General features: G+C 57.6%; 1 protein-coding gene across 1 annotated transcript; it reads left to right on the forward strand.

Moving 5' to 3' along the window:
- Nucleotides 1–138: 138 nt before the first annotated feature.
- On the forward strand, nucleotides 139–18,708 carry LOC121341455 (proto-oncogene vav-like; the record flags this gene model as incomplete). The annotated part of the gene is made up of 16 exons (XM_041414948.1): nucleotides 139–157; nucleotides 523–591; nucleotides 2,281–2,367; nucleotides 5,553–5,638; nucleotides 6,042–6,174; nucleotides 6,853–6,962; nucleotides 7,069–7,170; nucleotides 9,017–9,114; nucleotides 10,450–10,472; nucleotides 10,667–10,712; nucleotides 11,350–11,486; nucleotides 12,246–12,311; nucleotides 12,459–12,490; nucleotides 14,184–14,300; nucleotides 16,137–16,248; nucleotides 18,594–18,708. Coding segments are annotated over exons 2-16 (1,270 nt in total), but the record flags the coding sequence as incomplete, so codon positions are not given.
- Between the last annotated feature and the right edge of the window lie 209 nt (nucleotides 18,709–18,917).

Raw genomic sequence — 18,917 nt, forward strand, 5'->3', positions numbered from 1 at the left:
GGACACACCTGGGGACACACCTGGGACGGACCTGTGGGGAGGGACACACCTGGGACACACCTGGGGACAGCTGGGACACGTGGGGGGCACATGGGGACACACCTGGCGGGGAGAGGGACACACCTGGGAACAGCTGAAATACCACCTGCTGCTCCAGGTGACACACCTGAGACACACCTGGGGACATACCTGGAACACCTGGGCACACCTGGGGACACACCTGGGACACAACTGGGGACACCTGGGGACACAGCTGGGGGCACACCTGGGGGTACCTGGGCACAGCTGGGGACACCTGGGGACACACCTAGGCACACCTGGGGGTACCTGGGCACAGCTGGGGGTACCTGGGCACAGCTGGGGACACCTGGGGACACACCTGGGCACACGTGGGCACACCTGGGGACACCTGGGGGTACCTGGGCACACGTGGGGGTACCTGGGCACAGCTGGGGACACACCTGGGGACACACCTGGGCACACCTGGGCACACCTGGGCACACCATGACCTTTGCCCCCCAGGAGCTGGTGAAGCTGACCCCGGACGCGGCCGAGCGGGAACGGCTGCGGGGGGCGCTGGACGCCATGAGGGTGGGGCTGGGGGCGGTTCGGGGGTCCTGACTACGGCCGCTACTGCAGCCAGGTGGAAGCGGCCGCGCGGCGCCTGGACCAGCTGTCCACCTGCACTGACCTGCGCATGAAGCTCCAGGTGAGCCCCAAAAAGCCCCAAATGACCCCAAACTGACCCCAAAGTGACCTCAGTGTCCCTGCTGACCCCAAAGTGACCCTAAACTGACCCCAAAGTGACCTCAGTGTCCCTGCTGACCCCAAAGTGACCCTAAACTGACCCCAAAGTGACCTCAGTGTCCCTGCTGACCCCAAAGTGACCCTAAACTGACCCCAAAGTGACCTCAGTGTCCCTGCTGACCCCAAAGTGACCCTAAACTGACCCCAAAGTGACCTCAGTGTCCCTGCTGACCCCAAAGTGACCCTAAACTGACCCCAAAGTGACCCTAAATTACCCCAATGTCCCTGCTGATCTCAAACTGACCCCAAATGACCCCAAAATTAACCTAAATGACCCCAAATGTCCCCAAACTGATGCAAATGGCCCCATTACCCTAAACTGATCCTAAATGACCCCAAATGTCCCCAAATTGACCCAGATGGCCCCAAAGTGACCCCAAATGGCCACAAATTCCCCCAAAATTACTGCAAATGACCCCAAAGTGACCTCAGTGTCCCTGCTGACCCCAAATTGACCCCAAATGACCCCAAAATTAACCTAAATGACCCCAAATGTCCCCAAATTGACCCAGATGGCCCCAAAGTGACCCCAAATGGCCACAAATTACCCCAAAATTACTGCAAATGACCCCAAAGTGACCTCAGTGTCCCTGCTGACCCCAAAGTGACCCTAAACTGACCCCAAAGTGACCCTAAATTACCCCAATGTCCCTGCTGATCTCAAACTGACCCCAAATGACCCCAAAATTAACCTAAATGACCCCAGTGTCCCTGATGACCTCAAAGTGACCCTAAATGACCTCAAATGATCCCAAAATTACCCCAAACTGACCATAAATGACCCCAAACAACCTCAAAGTGACCCCGAAGTGACCCCGAAGTGACCCCGAAGTGACCCCGAATGTCCCCAAATGTCCCCAATGTCCCCAGGAGTGCTCCCAGCGCGCCAACAACGGGCGCTTCTCGCTGCGGGACCTGCTGATGGTGCCCATGCAGAGGGTGCTGAAATACCACCTGCTGCTCCAGGTGACACCGGGGACACACCTGGGACACACCTGGGGGGAGGGACACACCTGGGGACACACCTGGGGACACACCTGGGGACAGCTGAAATACCACCTGCTGCTCCAGTTGGGGGCGATTTGGGGGGATTTGGGGACCTGGGGAGGGGGATTTGGCAGAGATTTGGAGGTCCTGAGTGGGATTTGGGCATTCCGGGTGGAATTTGGGGGTTCCAGGGGGAATTTGGAGGTTCCAGAGGAGGATTTGGGAGTTCCAGGGAGAATTTGGGATTCTAGGGGTAATTTGGGGTCTCCAGGGGGGATTTGGGGATTCCAGGGAGAATTTGGGGTTTCCAGGGGGAGATTTGGGGGTTCCAGGGGGAATTTTGGGGTTCCAGGGGAGATTTGGGAGTTCCAGGGGGGATTTGAGGTGTCCAGGGGGGATTTGAGGTGTCCAGGGGGGATTTGGTGATTCCAGGGTGGGATTTTTGGGTTCGGGGGTCTCTGACTGGAGCCCCCCAAACCCCACCAGGACCTGGCCCAGTGCGTGAATGAGGTCAAGCGGGACAACGAGACCCTGAAGCAGCTCACGAGCATCCAGCTGTGCCTGCACAACATGGTGGGGACCCCCCGGACCCCCAAATCCCCCTGGGATCCATTCCCCATGTTCACCCTGTTCCCGTGTCCCGTTCCCGATGTCCATCCCGTTCCCGATGTCCATCCCGTTCCCGATGTCCATCCCATTCCCAATGTCCATCCTGTTCCCTATGTCCCAATGTCCACCCCGTTCCCATATCCCATTCCCGATGTCCATCCCATTCCCAATGTCCTGTTCTCAATGTCCCAATGTCCACTCCCTTCCCATGTCCCATTCCCGATGTCCATCCCGTTCCCGATGTCCATCCCGTTCCCAATGTCCCGTTCCCAATGTCCACTCCGTTCCCATGTCCCGTTCCCGATGTCCACCCCATTCCCAATGTCCCGTTCCCGATGTCCATCCCATTCCCAATGTCCCGTTCTCGATGCCCCGATGTCCCAATGTCCACCCCATTCCCATATCCCATTCCCGATGTCCACCCCATTCCCAATGTCCCGTTCCCGATGTCCATCCCATTCCCAATGTCCCGTTCTCGATGCCCCGATGTCCCAATGTCCACCCCATTCCCATATCCCATTCCCGATGTCCACCCCATTCCCAATGTCCCGTTCCCGATGTCCATCCCATTCCCAATGTCCCGTTCTCGATGCCCCGATGTCCCAATGTCCACCCCATTCCCATATCCCATTCCCGATGTCCACCCCATTCCCAATGTCCCGTTCCCGATGTCCATCCCATTCCCAATGTCCCGTTCTCGATGCCCCGATGTCCCAATGTCCACCCCATTCCCATATCCCATTCCCGATGTCCACCCCATTCCCAATGTCCCGTTCCCGATGTCCATCCCATTCCCAATGTCCCGTTCTCGATGCCCCGATGTCCCAATGTCCACCCCATTCCCATATCCCATTCCCGATGTCCACCCCATTCCCAATGTCCCGTTCCCGATGTCCATCCCATTCCCAATGTCCCGTTCTCGATGCCCCGATGTCCCAATGTCCACCCCATTCCCATATCCCATTCCCGATGTCCACCCCATTCCCAATGTCCCGTTCCCGATGTCCATCCCATTCCCAATGTCCCGTTCTCGATGCCCCGATGTCCCAATGTCCACCCCATTCCCATATCCCATTCCCGATGTCCACCCCATTCCCAATGTCCCGTTCCCGATGTCCATCCCATTCCCAATGTCCCGTTCTCGATGCCCCGATGTCCCAATGTCCACCCCATTCCCATATCCCATTCCCGATGTCCACCCCATTCCCAATGTCCCGTTCCCGATGTCCATCCCATTCCCAATGTCCCGTTCTCGATGCCCCGATGTCCCAATGTCCACCCCATTCCCATATCCCATTCCCGATGTCCACCCCATTCCCAATGTCCCGTTCCCGATGTCCATCCCATTCCCAATGTCCCGTTCTCATCCCAATGCCCACCCCATTCCCATGTCCCGTTCCCGATGTCCATCTCCGTTCCCATGTCCCGTTCCCGATGTCCACCCCATTCCCAATGTCCCGTTCCCGATGTCCATCCCATTCCCAATGTCCCGTTCTCGATGCCCCGATGTCCCAATGTCCACCCCATTCCCATATCCCATTCCCGATGTCCACCCCATTCCCAATGTCCCGTTCTCATCCCAATGTCCACTCCCTTCCCATGTCCCATTCCCGATGTCCATCCTGTTCCCTATGTCCCAATGTCCACCCCGTTCCCGTATCCCATTCCCGATGCCCATCCTGTTCCCGTGTCCCGTTCCCGATGTCCACCCCATTCCCTTATCCCATTCCCGATGTCCGTCCTGTTCCTGATGTCCCAATGTCCACCCCGTTCCCGATGTCCATCCTATTCCCAATGTCCATCCCATTCCCAATGTCCCATTCTCGATGTCCCGATGTCCATCCCGTTCCCATATCCTATTCCTGATGTCCCGATGTCCACCCCATTCCCGATGTCCAGCCCGTTCCCATGTCCCGTTCCCAATGTCCATCCCTTTCCCAATGTTCAACCCATTGCCGACATCCATCCCAATGTCCCAATGTCCATCCCATTCCTGATGTCCATCCCCTTCCTGATGTCCTTCCCCTTCCTGATGTCCATCCCATTTCTGATGTCTATCCCATTCCCAATGTCCTTCCTGTTCCTGATGTCCATCCCCTTCCTGATGTCCGTCCCATTTCTGATGTCTATCCTGTTCCTGATGTCCCAAGGTCACGTTCCCGTGTCCCATTCCCATGTCCTGTTCCCGTGATTCCTCATGTCCATCCCATTCCTGATGTCCCATTCCCGATGTCCATCCCCTTCCTGATGTCCCATTCCTGATGTTCATCCCATTCCTGATGTCCTTCCTGTTCCCGATGTCCATCCCGTTCCTGATGTTCATCCCCTTCCTGATGTCCATCCCATTTCTGATGTCTATCCTGTTCCTGATGTCCCAAGGTCACGTTCCCGTGTCCCATTCCCATGTCCTGTTCCCGTGTCCTGTTCCCGTTCCCATTCCCACATCCCGTTCCTGTGTCCCGTTCCCGTGTCCCATTCCCACATCCCATTCCCGTGTCCCATTCCCACATCCCCATTTCCACATCCCGTTCCCATGTCCCATTCCCACTGTCCCATTCCCACATCCCGTTTCTGTGTCCTGTTCCCGTGTCCCATTCCCATTTCTATTCCCACATCCCATTCCCGTGTCCCATTCCCACTGTCCCATTCCCACATCCCGTTCCTGTATCCTGTTCCCATGTCCCATTCCCATTTCCATTCCCACATCCCATTCCTGTGTCCCATTCCCACATCCCGTTCCCGTGTCCCATTCCCACTGTCCCATTCCCACATCCCATTCCCACATCCCGTTCCCGTGTCCTGTTCCCGTGTCCCATTCCCGTGTCCCATTCCTGATGTTCCATTCCCGCTGTCCCATTCCCACATCCCGTTCCCATGTCCCGTTCCCATATCCCGTTCCCATGTCCCATTCCTGTGTCCCTTTCCCGTGTCCCATTCCCACATCCTGTTCCTGAGTCCTGTTCCCGTGTCCCATTCCCACATCCCATTCCCATGTCCCGTTCCCATATCCTGTTCCCGTGTCCTGTTCCCGTGTCCCATTCCCACATCCTGTTCCTGTGTCCTGTTCCCGTGTCCCATTCCCACATCCTGTTCCCGTGTCCCGTTCCCATGTCCCATTCCCACATCCCATTTCCATGTCCCATTTCCAGCCGCAGTCCCTGGCGCAGTTCGGGCGCCCCAAGATTGACGGGGAGCTGAAGGTCTCCAGCGCCGAGAGACGCTCCAAGGTGGACAGGTGGGCCAGGGACACCTGGGGACACCTGGGGACAGCTGGGGACACCATGGGGACACCACAGGGACATCACAGCAATATGGGGACACCACGGAGACATGGGGACACCTCAGGAACACCTCCAGGACATGGGGACATCCATGGAGACACCTCAGGAACACCTTGGGGACAACTCAGGGACATGGGGACATCCATGGAGACACCTCAGGAACACCTTGGGGACAACTCAGGGACATGGGGACATCCATGGAGACACCACAGGGACATCTTAGGGACATGGGGACACCATGAGGACACAAGGATGGGAACACAGTGACACTTGGAGGCCAGTCCAGGGCAGCCATGGGGACACCCATGGAGCATGGCAGCCTCAGGGATGCGATGTCACCTTTGTCACTGTCCCCAGGTACGGCTTCCTGCTGGACAAGGCCCTGATCATCTGCAAGCGCCGCGGGGACTCCTACGAGACCAAGGACGTGGTGGACCTCCAGTGCCACCAACTGCACGATGGTGACCTCGGACCCCGCGATGGCAAGAAGGTACCAGGGACACTGTGGGGACATCTGGGCCTGGGGGAGCCCAGTGTCCAGGTTCCTCCAGTCCCAGTGTCCTCTTCCCAAAGGATCGAGGTGGACACGAGTGTCCAGTCTTTTGGATCCCAGGAACCTGGTCACTGGTGGACACGTGTCCAGTTCCAAGTGGTCCCAGGTGTCCAGATCCTGGTGGTCGCCAGGCCCTCTTCCCAATGACCTCAGAGGTCCAGGTCTGGTGGATCCCAGGATTTTGGTTACTGGTGGTCCCAACATCCAGGTCCCTCATGGTCCCAAATGTCCAGATCTGGTGAACCTCAAAACCCCATTCCCTGGTGGATCCCCAAAATCTGGTCCCTGGTGAACCCCAAAATTCCATTCCCTGATGGATTCTAGGATCCTGGTCCCTGGTGAACCCCAAAACCCCATTCCCTGGTGGATTCCAGGATCCTGGTCCCTGGTGAACCCCAAAACCCCATTCCTTGGTGGATTCCTAGATCCTGGTCCCTGGTGTCCACTCCATAACCCCATTCCCTGGTGGATCCCTCAAATCTGGTCCCTGGTGCACCCTGGTGTCCACCCCACCACTCAGTCACCCCAGGAGGGTGGGGTGTGACCCCAGTATCCCCAATGCCACGTGGCCCCGCCCTATTTGGGGGGCGTGGCTGACCCCTCCCCACCCCACAGTGGTCCCACACCTTCATGCTGCTGGACACGGCCGGGCTGCCGGACTACGAGCTCTTCTTCAAGACACACGAGCTGAAGAAGAAGTGGCTGGAGCAGTTCGAGATGGCCCTGTAGGTGGCCCTGTCCCCACCGAGGAGGTCACACCTGCCCCACTGGGTGGTCCTGGGGACGCCCAGTTTGTCCCCACCCGACCCAGGTCCTCCCCATGTCCGGCAGGTCCAACATCTTCCCCGAGCACGCCCTGGCTGATGGACACGACTTCCAGATGTTCTCCTTCGAGGACACCACGTCCTGCAAGGCCTGCCAGATGTTGCTGAGGTAGGACCCCAAAATCGTGTCCACATGGTCCTGGGGGGGTTGGGAGAGGGGTTTGGGGGGCTCTACAAGAGGAGGAGACCCCAGGGTTGAAGGTGAAGGTCAGGGTGGGTTGCACCCTTGGGGGTGGTGAGGTCAAGGCGTGGGTCAAGGTCAAGGTGGGTCAAGCCTTGGAGGGTGGTCAAGGGCTGGGGGGGTCAAGGAGCTCTTGGGGATCAAGCTCTGAGTGGCCCCAAGGTGGGTCAAGGTTGGGTTGGAGTCAAGGTGGGTCAATGTTGAGTAGAGGCCAAGGTGGGTCAAGGTTGGGTGGGGCCAAGAGGTCAAGGTGGGTCAATGGTTGGTTGGAGGTCAAGGCCAAAGTGGGTCAAGGCCAAGGTGGGTCAAGGTTGGGTTGGAGTCAAGGTGGGTCAATGTTGAGTAGAGGACAAGGTGGGTCAAGGTCGGGTGGGGCCAAGGGGTCAAGGTGGATCAAAGGTTGGTTGGAGGTCAAGGCCAAAGTGGGTCAAGGCCAAGGTGGGTCAAGGTTGGATGGAGGTCAAGGCCGAGGTGGATCAAGGGTTGGTTAGAGGTCAAGGCCAAGGTGGATCAAGGGTTGGTTAGAGGTCAAGGTTGAGGTGGGTCAAGACCAAAGTTGGCTGGATGCTAAAGCGGGCCAAGCCCCGGGTGGACCAAAGGCGAGATGAGACTCTCCTGGTTGGGTTGGTGCTGGTGGGACCAACATGGGCCAGCACCCAAGTGGGTCAAGGGCTGTGCTGGCCAACCTGGGTGGGTCATGGACTGGTCAGTCCTGGACACACTCAGGTCAGTCATGGAGTGGTCAGTCATGGACTGGTCAGTCCTAGGTGGGTTCAGGTCAATCATGGACTGGTCAGTCCTGGACAAACTCAGGTCAGTCATGGACTGGTCAGTCCTGGGCTGGTCAGTCCTAGGTGAGTTCAGGTCAACCATGGACTGGTCAGTCCTGGACAGGCTCAGGTCAACCATGGACTGGTCAGTCCTGGGTGGGTTCAGGTCAGTCATGGAGTGGTCAGTCCTGGGTGGGTTCAGGTCAGTCACGGACTGGTCAGTCACGGACTGGTCAGTCCTGGACTAGTCAGTTCTGGGTGGGCTCAGGTCAGTCACGGACTGGTCAGTCCTGGACTAGTCAGTTCTGGGTGGGCTCAGGTCAGTCACGGACTGGTCAGTCCTGGACTAGTCAGTTCTGGGTGGGCTCAGGTCAGTCACGGACTGGTCAGTCCTGGACTAGTCAGTTCTGGGTGGGCTCAGGTCAGTCACGGACTGGTCAGTCATGGACTGGTCAGTCCTGGACAGGTTCAGGTCAACCATGGACTGGTCAGTCCTGGGCAGGCTCAGGTCAATCATGGACTGGACAGTCATGGACTGTTCAGTTCTGGGTGGGCTCAGGTCAGTCATGGACTGGTCAGTCATGGACTGGTCAGCCTTGGTCAGACTCAGGTCAGTCACGGACTGGTCAGTCATGGACTGGTCAGTCCTGGACTAGTCAGTTCTGGGTGGGCTCAGGTCAGTCATGGACTGGTCAGTCATGGACTGGTCAGCCTTGGTCAGACTCAGGTCAGTCACGGACTGGTCAGTCATGGACTGGTCAGTTCTGGGCGGGCTCAGGTCAGTCACGGACTGGTCAGTCCTGGACTAGTCAGTTCTGGGTGGGCTCAGGTCAGTCACGGACTGGTCAGTCCTGGGTGGGTTCAGGTTAGTCATGGACTGGTCAGTTCTGGGTGGGCTCAGGTCAGTCATGGACTGGTCAGTCCTGGGTGGCCTCAGGTGGGTGTGGAGCATGGCTGGTGGTGTCCCCTGTGACCGTGACCCCGTGTCCCCTCCGTGTCCCCAGGGGCACCTTCTACCAGGGCTATCGCTGCAGCCGCTGCCGAGCCCCCGCCCACAAGGAGTGCCTGGGGCGCGTGGGGACCTGCGGGAAGGCCGGAACTGGTGAGTGGCATGATGGGATTGGGGAGGGGCATCGTGGGATTGGGGAGGGGCATCATGGGATTGAAGAGGAGAGAAACAGTGAATGGAGGCAGGAGGATAATGGGGAAGGGAAGGCATTGTGGGATACAAGATGGCTGACACTGAGTAGCATAGGATACAAAATGGCTGACACAGCACAGGGCATTGTGGGATACAAGATGGCTGACATTAAGAATTATGGAATACAAGAAGGCTGCCAAAGCAGGGCACTGTGGGATACAAGATGGCTGACACTGGGCTGGTAATTGGTGGGATACAAGATGTCTGACAGAACAGGGCATTATGGAATACAAAATGGCTGACAGAACAGGGCATTGTGGGATACAAGATGGCTGACACTGAGTGGCATAGGATACAAAATGGCTGACACAGAACAGGGCATTGTGGGATACAAGATGGCTGACATTGGGCTGGTAATTGGCGTGATACAAGATGGCTGACAGAACAGGGCATTGTGGGATACAAGATGGCTGCCACTGAGTGGCATAGGATACAAAATGGCTGACACAGAACAGGGCATTGTGGGATACAAAATGGCTGACATTGGGCTGGTAATTGGTGGGATACAAGATGGCTGACAGAACAGGGAATTGTGGGATACAAGATGGCCGACATGGAGCAAGGCAAGGTGGGATGCCGTAATGATGGCCACCCACTGAACCTAATTCAATGCAAGCATTAATTAAGAGAAGAGTTAATTAGTCCCTTCATTAATTAGTGGTGGGACCAATTACCCCATCATTAATTTGGGAATGGAGTAATTGGCTGTTATTAGTTAGTGGTGGATCTATTTTTCAGCTGTTAATTAGGGCTGGGGCCAATTAATCCATCATTAATTAGGGGATGGACTAATTACCCTCAGCCCTAATTACTTAACATCAATTAAGAGAGAGGCTAATTAGCATGTAATAAATTGGGGGATGAACTAATTACCCCAACATTAATTAAAGGAGGCTAATTACCATGTCATTAATTAGAGGATAGGCTAATTACCATAATATTATTAGGGGATGGACTAATTACTCCAACATTAATTAAAGGAGGCTAATTACCATGTCATTAATTAGAGGATAGGCTAATTACCATAATATTATTAGGGGATGGACTAATTACTCCAACATTAATTAAGACAGAAGCTAATTATCCCTTTATTAATTAAACAAAATTACTAATTACTCCCTCACTAATAAGTTGTGAGCTAATTACCCTTCATTAACTAAAGCACTGTCTAATTACCTCATCACTAATTAAGCAAACCCCTAATTACCCCTCACTAATTAACTTTCTCTCCCCCAGATCCCGGATCGGGTGCACGGAAGGTACCAAAACCGGCAAAAACGGGGGGAGACGCCTCTGGACAAACTAAAACCCCTGGATTTTGGGGGGCTTTTGTGGGGGGTCCTCGGGGATCCCTGGGAGGGTCCCCGGGGTCTCTGGTGGGGGTCCAGCCCCCCCCAGCCCCCCCAAATCCTCCCCACTCACGGGGGTCTCCTTCCCCCTTTCCCCCCTCCAGAACAAATCACAGCGGTCGGGACCCGACAAGAAACGGGGGGAGCTGGGTGAGGAATTTGGGGGTCCTGACCCCCCCCAGATGAAATTTGGGGGTCTTGACCCCCCAGTTCAAAATTGGGGGTCCTGATCCCCCCCCCCCAGTCCCAATTTGGGGGGTCATGACCCCCCTCTAGAACAGATTTGGGGAGGGTTTTGGGGGATCCTGACACCCCCAGTTCAAATTTGGGGGTTCTGACCTCCCCCCCAAACACAGATTTTGAGGGGTTTTGGGGGGTCCTCCCCCCCAGTCCGAATTTTGGGGGTCCCAACCCCCTCCAGCTTAAATGTGGGGGTCCTGACCACCCAAGTTGAAATTTAGGAGATCATGACCCCACCCCCAAGACAGATTTTGGGGGGTTTTGGGGGTCTTGACCCCCCCCAGCTCAAATTTGGGGGTCCTGATCCCCCCACAGTTGAAATTTGGGGTGTCCCTGGAGGTTTTTGACCCCCTGAAATCCATTTTTGGGGTCCCCGGGGGGGGTTTGCCCCCCCAAATCCTTCTTGGGGTGTTCTTGACCCCTCCCCAAATCCCTTCAGGGGGGTTTTTGACCCCCCCCAAATCCCTTCAGGGGGGTTTTTGACCCCCCCAAATCCATTTTTGGGGGTCCCGTGGGGGTCCTGACTCGGGGTTCCCCCCTCCCCCAGGACTCCCCAAAATGGAGAGCACCCAGTCGTACATTGGGGTGCCCCCCCCTCCGGGGGTCCTGGCCCCTCCCCTGCGCCTCAGCCCCGGTGACGTCATCGAGGTGACAGCGGCCGAGGCCGAGGAGCTCTGGTGGCAGGTGGGGGACACGGGGGGGACCCCAAAAATTGGGCTTCTAAAATGGGGGTGGGATCCCTGAAATGGGGGAGGGCTCCAAAAATTTGGGGGGGTTCCTTAAATGGGGATGGGACCCCCAGAGTGGGATTTGGGACCCCCAAATTGGGGTTTGGGACCCCCAAAATGGGGAGGGGGTTCTTAGATTGGGGGGGTCCTAAAACTGGGGGGCGGTCCTGAAATGGGGCGGATTCTGAAAATGGGGAGGGGTGGACCCCATCCCAAATTCCTGGAGGGTCTCAAGACACCCCAAAAACCACAGAAGACCCCCCCCAAAATTTAGGAGGGGGCTCTGGGGGGGTCGTCCCAACCCTTTTGGGGGTCTCGGGACCCCCTTGGATCCCCCAAATTTCCCCCACCCCAATCCTTGGGAGGGTCTCAAAGCATCCCAAAACCCACAAAAGAGCCTCCAAAATTTGGGGGAGCCCTCCCGGAATTTAGGAGGGACCCCACCCCAGATTCCTGGGGGGCTCTGGGGGGGGGGTCGTCCCAACCCTTTTGGGGGTCTCGGGACCCCCTTGGATCCCCCAAATTTCCCCCACCCCAATCCTTGGGAGGGTCTCAAAGCATCCCAAAAACCACAAAAGAGCCTCCAAAATTTGGGGGAGACCTCCCGGAATTTAGGGGGGACCCCACCCCAAATTCCTGGGGGGTTCTGGGGGGGGTCGTCCCAACCCTTTTGGGGGTCTCGGGACCCCCCTGGAACCCCCAAATTTCCCCCCAGGGTCGGAACGTGGCCAGCGGGGAGCTGGGCTGGTTCCCCAGCAGCGCCGTCAAACCTTTCGTGGCCGTGAGTTTGGGGGAACCCCAAAAAAACCCCCCCCCAAATTTTCTGGGGGTGTCCCCGAATTTGGGGAGGGGGTCTGGGGTGTTTGGGGGGGTCATTTGGAGCCCCCCGAACCCAAATTTTGGGTTTTCTTTGTCTTTTTTTGTCCAGGTGCCGCTGCCGGATCTCTCTGTGTACCCATGGTCAGTGAGGGGACCCCAAAATTCGCGCCTGAACCCCAAATTCTGCCCTGAAAAACCCAAAATTTGAACCTGGGACCCAAAAATTCACACCAAAAACCCCAAAATTCTGCCCTGAACACTCAAAATTCGCAAAGGGAACCCCAAAATTCAAAGCTGGGACCCCAAAATTTGCACCTAAAACCCCAGAATTTGCACCTAAAACCCCAAAATTTTAGCCTGGGACCCCAAAATTCACACCTGGAACCCCGAAATTAGCACCTGGGACCCAAAAATTCCACCCTGGGACCCCAAAATTCTGCCCTGAACCCCCAAATTCCCTCCCCCTTCCTCCCTCTCTGTCCTGTTTTTGGGGTCACACTCCCCCCTGGAGATGGGGAAGGGTCCTGGGTGTGGTTTTTGGGGTCCGGGTTGGAATTTTTGGGGTCCGGGTGTGGTTTTTGGGGTCCTGGGTGGGATTTTTGGGGTCAGACCCCTCCCTTGGAGGTGGGGGGATCCTGGGTTTGATTTTTGGGGTCCTGGGTTGTGTTTTTTGGGGTGGCACCTCCCAATTTCCAGGTTCGGGGGGCCCCTGGAGCTGAGGGGTCCCGGGTGTGGTTTTTGGGGTCCTGGGTGGGATTTTTGGGGTCAGACCCCTCCCTTGGAGGTGGGGGGATCCTGGGTTTGATTTTTGGGGTCCTGGGTTGTGTTTTTTGGGGTGGCACCTCCCAATTTCCAGGTTCGGGGGGCCCCTGGAGCTGAGGGGTCCCGGGTGTGGTTTTTGGGGTCCTGGGTGGGATTTTTGGGGTCAGACCCCTCCCTTGGAGGTGGGGGGATCCTGGGTTTGATTTTTGGGGTCCTGGGTTGTGTTTTTTGGGGTGGCACCTCCCAATTTCCAGGTTCGGGGGGCCCCTGGAGCTGAGGGGTCCCGGGTGTGGTTTTTGGGGTCCCGGATGGGGTTTTGGGGTCCGGAGTGGGGTTTTGGGGTCCCGGTTGGTGTTTTTGGGGTGACACCCCCCAATTCCAGGTTCGGGGGGCCCCTGGAGCTGAGGGGTCCCGGGTGTGGTTTTTGGGGTCCCGGGTGGGGTTTTTGGGGTCAGACCCCTCCCTTGGAGCTGGGGGGATCCTGGATTTGATTTTTGGGGTCCTGGATGGTGTTTTTTGGGGTGGCACTTCCCAATTTCCAGGTTTGGGGGGCCCCTGGAGCTGAGGGGTCCCGGGTGTGGTTTTTGGGGTCCTGGATGGGGTTTTGGGGTCCGGGTTGGGGTTTTGGGGTCCCGGTTGGTGGTTTTGGGGTCCCGGCTGTGAATTTTGGGGTGACACCCCCCAATTCCAGGTTCGGGGGGCCCCTGGAGCGCGCGGGGGCCGAGCAGGCACTGTCACCCCTGGGTGGGGTTTTTGGGGTCCCGGGTGGGGTTTTTGGGGTCCCGGGTAGGTTTTTGGGGTCCCGGGTGTGGGTTTTTGGGGTCAGACCCCTCCCTGGGTTTGGTTTTTGGGGTGACACCCCCCAATTCCAGGTTCGGGGGGCCCCTGGAGCGCGCGGGGGCCGAGCAGGCACTGTCGCCCCTGGGTGGGGTTTTTGGGGTCCCGGGTGGGTTTTTGGGGTCCCGGGTGGGGTTTTTGGGGTCCCGAGTGGGGTTTTGGGGTCCCGGGTGGGGTTTTTGGGGCCAGACCCGTCCCTGGGTTTGATTTTTGGGGTGACCCCCCCCAATTCCAGGTTCGGGGGGCCCCTGGAGCGCGCAGGGGCCGAGCAGGCGCTGTCCCCCCGCTCCGACGGCGCCTTCCTGGTGCGGCAGCGGCTGCGCGAGCCCGGGGACTTCGCCATCAGCGTCAAGTGAGGGACCTGGGGACACCTTGGGGACACCTTGGGGACACCTGGGGACACCTTGGGGACACCTGGGGACCCCTTGGGGACACCTGGGGACGCTGGGGGCACCTTGGGGACACCTTGGGGACACCTTGGGGACACCTGGGGACTCGTGGCCGTGAGTTTGGGGGAACCCCAAAAAAACCCCCCCCCAAATTTTCTGGGGGTGTCCCCGAATTTGGGGAGGGGGTCTGGGGTGTTTGGGGGGGTCATTTGGAGCCCCCCGAACCCAAATTTTGGGTTTTCTTTGTCTTTTTTTGTCCAGGTGCCGCTGCCGGATCTCTCTGTGTACCCATGGTCAGTGAGGGGACCCCAAAATTCGCGCCTGAACCCCAAATTCTGCCCTGAAAAACCCAAAATTTGAACCTGGGACCCAAAAATTCACACCAAAAACCCCAAAATTCTGCCCTGAACACTCAAAATTCGCAAAGGGAACCCCAAAATTCAAAGCTGGGACCCCAAAATTTGCACCTAAAACCCCAGAATTTGCACCTAAAACCCCAAAATTTTAGCCTGGGACCCCAAAATTCACACCTGGAACCCCGAAATTAGCACCTGGGACCCAAAAATTCCACCTTGGGACCCCAAAATTCTGCCCTGAACCCCCAAATTCCCTCCCCCTTCCTCCCTCTCTGTCCTGTTTTTGGGGTCACACTCCCCCCTGGAGATGGGGAAGGGTCCTGGGTGTGGTTTTTGGGGTCCGGGTTGGAGTTTTTGGGGTCCGGGTGTGGTTTTTGGGGTCCTGGGTGGGATTTTTGGGGTCAGACCCCTCCCTTGGAGGTGGGGGGATCCTGGGTTTGATTTTTGGGGTCCTGGGTTGTGTTTTTTGGGGTGGCACCTCCCAATTTCCAGGTTCGGGGGGCCCCTGGAGCTGAGGGGTCCCGGGTGTGGTTTTTGGGGTCCCGGATGGGGTTTTGGGGTCCTTTTTGGGGGTCCCGAGTGGGGTTTTTGGGGTCGGGTGTGGGTTTTTGGGGTCAGACCCCTCCCTGGGTTTGGTTTTTGGGGTGACACCCCCCAATTCCAGGTTCGGGGGGCCCCTGGAGCGCGCGGGGGCCGAGCAGGCGCTGTCCCCCCTGGGTGGGGTTTTTGGGGTCCCGGGTGGGGTTTTGGGGTCCCGGCTGTGGTTTTGGGGTCCCGGGTGGGGTTTTTCCCGAATTTCGGGTTCTTTCCGGGTTATTTGGTGTCATTTCTCACCCGGGATGAGCAGGTTGCCGAAGCAGCACCGGGGTTTTTGGGGTGGTTTTTGGGGGTTTCTGGGTGGGTTTTTGGGGGTTTCTGGGTGGGATTTTGGGTTTTCAGGGCTGGTTTTTGGGGTTTTTGGGGGCGCTGACCCCGAATTTCGGGTTCTTTCCGGGTTATTTGGTGTCATTTCTCACCCGGGATGAGCAGGTTGCCGAAGCAGCACCGGGGTTTTTGGGGTGGTTTTTGGGGGTTTCTGGGTGGGTTTTTGGGGGTTTCTGGGTGGGATTTTGGGTTTTCAGGGCTGGTTTTTGGGGTTTTTGGGGGCGCTGACCCCGAATTTCGGGTTCTTTCCGGGTTATTTGGTGTCATTTCTCACCCGGGATGAGCAGGTTGCCGAAGCAGCACCGGGGTTTTTGGGGTGGTTTTTGGGGGTTTCTGGGTGGGTTTTTGGGGGTTTCTGGGTGGGATTTTGGGTTTTCAGGGCTGGTTTTTGGGGTTTTTGGGGGCGCTGACCCCGAATTTCGGGTTCTTTCCGGGTTATTTGGTGTCATTTCTCACCCGGGATGAGCAGGTAGACCCCTCCCTGGGTTTGGTTTTTGGGGTGACACCCCCCAATTCCAGGTTCGGGGGGCCCCTGGAGCGCGCGGGGGCCGAGCAGGCGCTGTCCCCCCGCTCCGATGGCGCCTTCCTGGTGCGGCAGCGGCTGCGCGAGCCCGGGGACTTCGCCATCAGCGTCAAGTGAGGGACCTGGGGACACCTTGGGGACACCTTGGGGACACCTGGGGACACCTTGGGGACACCTTGGGGACACCTGGGGACACCTTGGGGACACCTGGGGACACCTTTGGGGACACCTGGGGACATTGTGGGGACACTTTTGGGGTCACAGGGACACTTTTGGGAACACTTTTGGGGACACCTGGGAGCACCTTGGGGACACCTTGGGGATGCCTGGGGACACTGGGGACACCTTGGGGGCACCTGGGGACACCTTGGGGACACCTGGGGACATTTGGGGACACCTTAGGGGCACCTTGGGAACACCTTTGGGGACACCTTGGGGACACCTTTGGGAACATCTGGGGACATTGTGGGGACACTTTTGGGGTCACAGGGACACTTTTGGGGACATTTGGGGACACCTTGGGGACAGTGGGGACACCTTGGGGACACCTTAGGAACACCTTTGGGGGCACCTTGGGGGCACCTTGGGAACACCTTTGGGGGGACACCTTGGGGACACCTTTGGGAACATCTGGGGACATTGTGGGGACACTTTTGGGGTCACAGGTACACTTTTGGGAACACCTGGGGACATTTGGGGACACTTGGGGACACTCAGGGATTGTGGGGACACCTTCGGGGACATCTGGGAACATAGTGGGGACACATTTGGGGACACCTTTGGGGACAGTTGGGGACATAGTGGGGACATTTTGGGGCCACAGGGACACTTTTGGGGACATTTGGGGACACTTAGGGATTGTGGGGACACCTCTGGGGACACTTGGGGACACCTTTGGGGACGTCTGGGGACATAGTGGGGACATTTTGGGGACACCTGGGGACATTTGGGGGCACTTAGGGATGTGGGGACACTCGGAGACACCTTTGGGGACAGCCGGGGACATGGGGACACTTGGGGACACTTGGGGACACCTGGGGAAACCTTTGGGGACGCTTGGGAGAGGGAGGAGGGGGAGAGGGAGGGAGGGAGGAAGGAGGGAGGGAGAAACAGAGACGGAGAGGGAGAAGGGGAAGGGGAGGAAGGGAGAGAGAGAGGGAGAGAGGAGGGAGAGGGAGACGAGTGGCGGGGACACTTTTGGGGAGGGAGAGGGACAGGGAGGGAGGGGGGGGACCCCAAAAACATCCCGGGGGGACCCCAAAAAACCAAAATCCTCCCGGAGGAATCCCCAAAACACCAAAATCCTCCTAAAAACACCAGGAGGGGACCCCCAAAACCACGGAGGGTGGGACCCCAAAAACATCCCGGGGGAACCCCCAAAACCCCAAAATCTGCGTGGAGGACCCCAAAAACCCCGGGGGGGATCCCAAAAATCATGGGGGAACTCGAAAATCCACGTGAGGTGACCCCCAAAACCCCAAAAACCACGGGGGACCACAAAATCCTACCGGGGACCCCAAAAACCTCCCGGAGGGACCCAAAAAACCCCAAAATCCTCCCGGGGGACACCCCAAAACCCCAAAATCCGGGTGGGGTTACCCCGGAACTGCCAGGAACCCCAAAAACCCAGGGGAGACCCCAAAAACCCTAAGATCTGCGTGGTGGGATCCCAAAAATCCCCAAATCTGCGTGGGGGACCCCAAAAACCTGGAGGGGGCCAAAAAACCCGGAGGGGCCCCAAAATCCTCCTGGAGGATCCCAAAAACCCGGGAGCAACCCCAAAACCTGGGGGGACCCCAAAAGCCCAAAATCTGTGAGGGTTTTGGGGGGTTTTTTGGGGGTTCCTGACCCTCTCTGGGTGGGTTTTTGGGGTTTCTGGGGTTTTTGGGGTCACTGACCCTCTCCGGGTGGGTTTTTGGGGTCGCTGACCCCCTTTTGAGGTGTTTTTGGTGTTTTTGGGGTCACTGACCCTCCTGGTGACAGTTTTTGGGGTTTTTGGGGTCCCTGACCATTCTGTTTGGGTTTTTGGGGTCACTGACCTTCCTGGGGACAGTTTTTGGGGTTTTTTGGGGTTCCTGATCCTCTCTGGGTGGGTTTTTTGGGGGTTTTATCTTTTTTGGGGTCATTGACCCCCCCCTTTGGGGGTGGCTTTTGGGGGTTTTGGGGTCGCTGATCCCCTTGGGGTCAGTTTTGGGGTCACTGACCCCCCTTTGAGGTGTTTTTGGGGGGTTTTGGGGTCCCTGACCATTCTGGGGACAGTTTTGAGTTTTTGAGGTCACTGACCCACTCCTCTCTGGGGTCAGTTTTTAGCGTTTCTTGGGGGGGTTCCTGACCCTCTCTGGGTGGGTTTTGGGGGTTTTTGGGGTCACTGGCCCTCTCTGTCTGGGTTTTGGGGGTTTTTGGGGTTTTTGGGGTCACTGACCCTCTCCGGGGGGGTTTTTGGGGTCCCCCAGGAGCTGGTGGAGTTCTACCGGCGGAACTCGCTGCGGGATTGCTTCAAGGCGCTGGACACGACGCTGGCCGTGCCCTACAGGGACCCCGAGAGCCGCGCGGGACCCCGCGAGCCCCGTACGGCATCGGGGCCGCGCCCGGAGGGTCTGGGGGCAGCTTGAGGGGGATTTGGGGTTCCTCGGGGTTATGGGGTCACCTTGAGGGGGATTAAGGATTTGGGGTTTCTTGGGGTTATGGGGTTACCCTGAGGAGGATTTGGGGTTCCTTGGGGTTATGGGGTCGCCTTGAGGGGGATTTTGGGGTTCCTTGAGGTTATGGGGTCACCT

This window comes from Onychostruthus taczanowskii, unplaced genomic scaffold (assembly GCF_017590055.1).
Source record: "Onychostruthus taczanowskii isolate IOZ18803 unplaced genomic scaffold, ASM1759005v1 scaffold482, whole genome shotgun sequence".
NCBI classification, from domain to species: Eukaryota; Metazoa; Chordata; class Aves; order Passeriformes; family Passeridae; genus Onychostruthus; species Onychostruthus taczanowskii.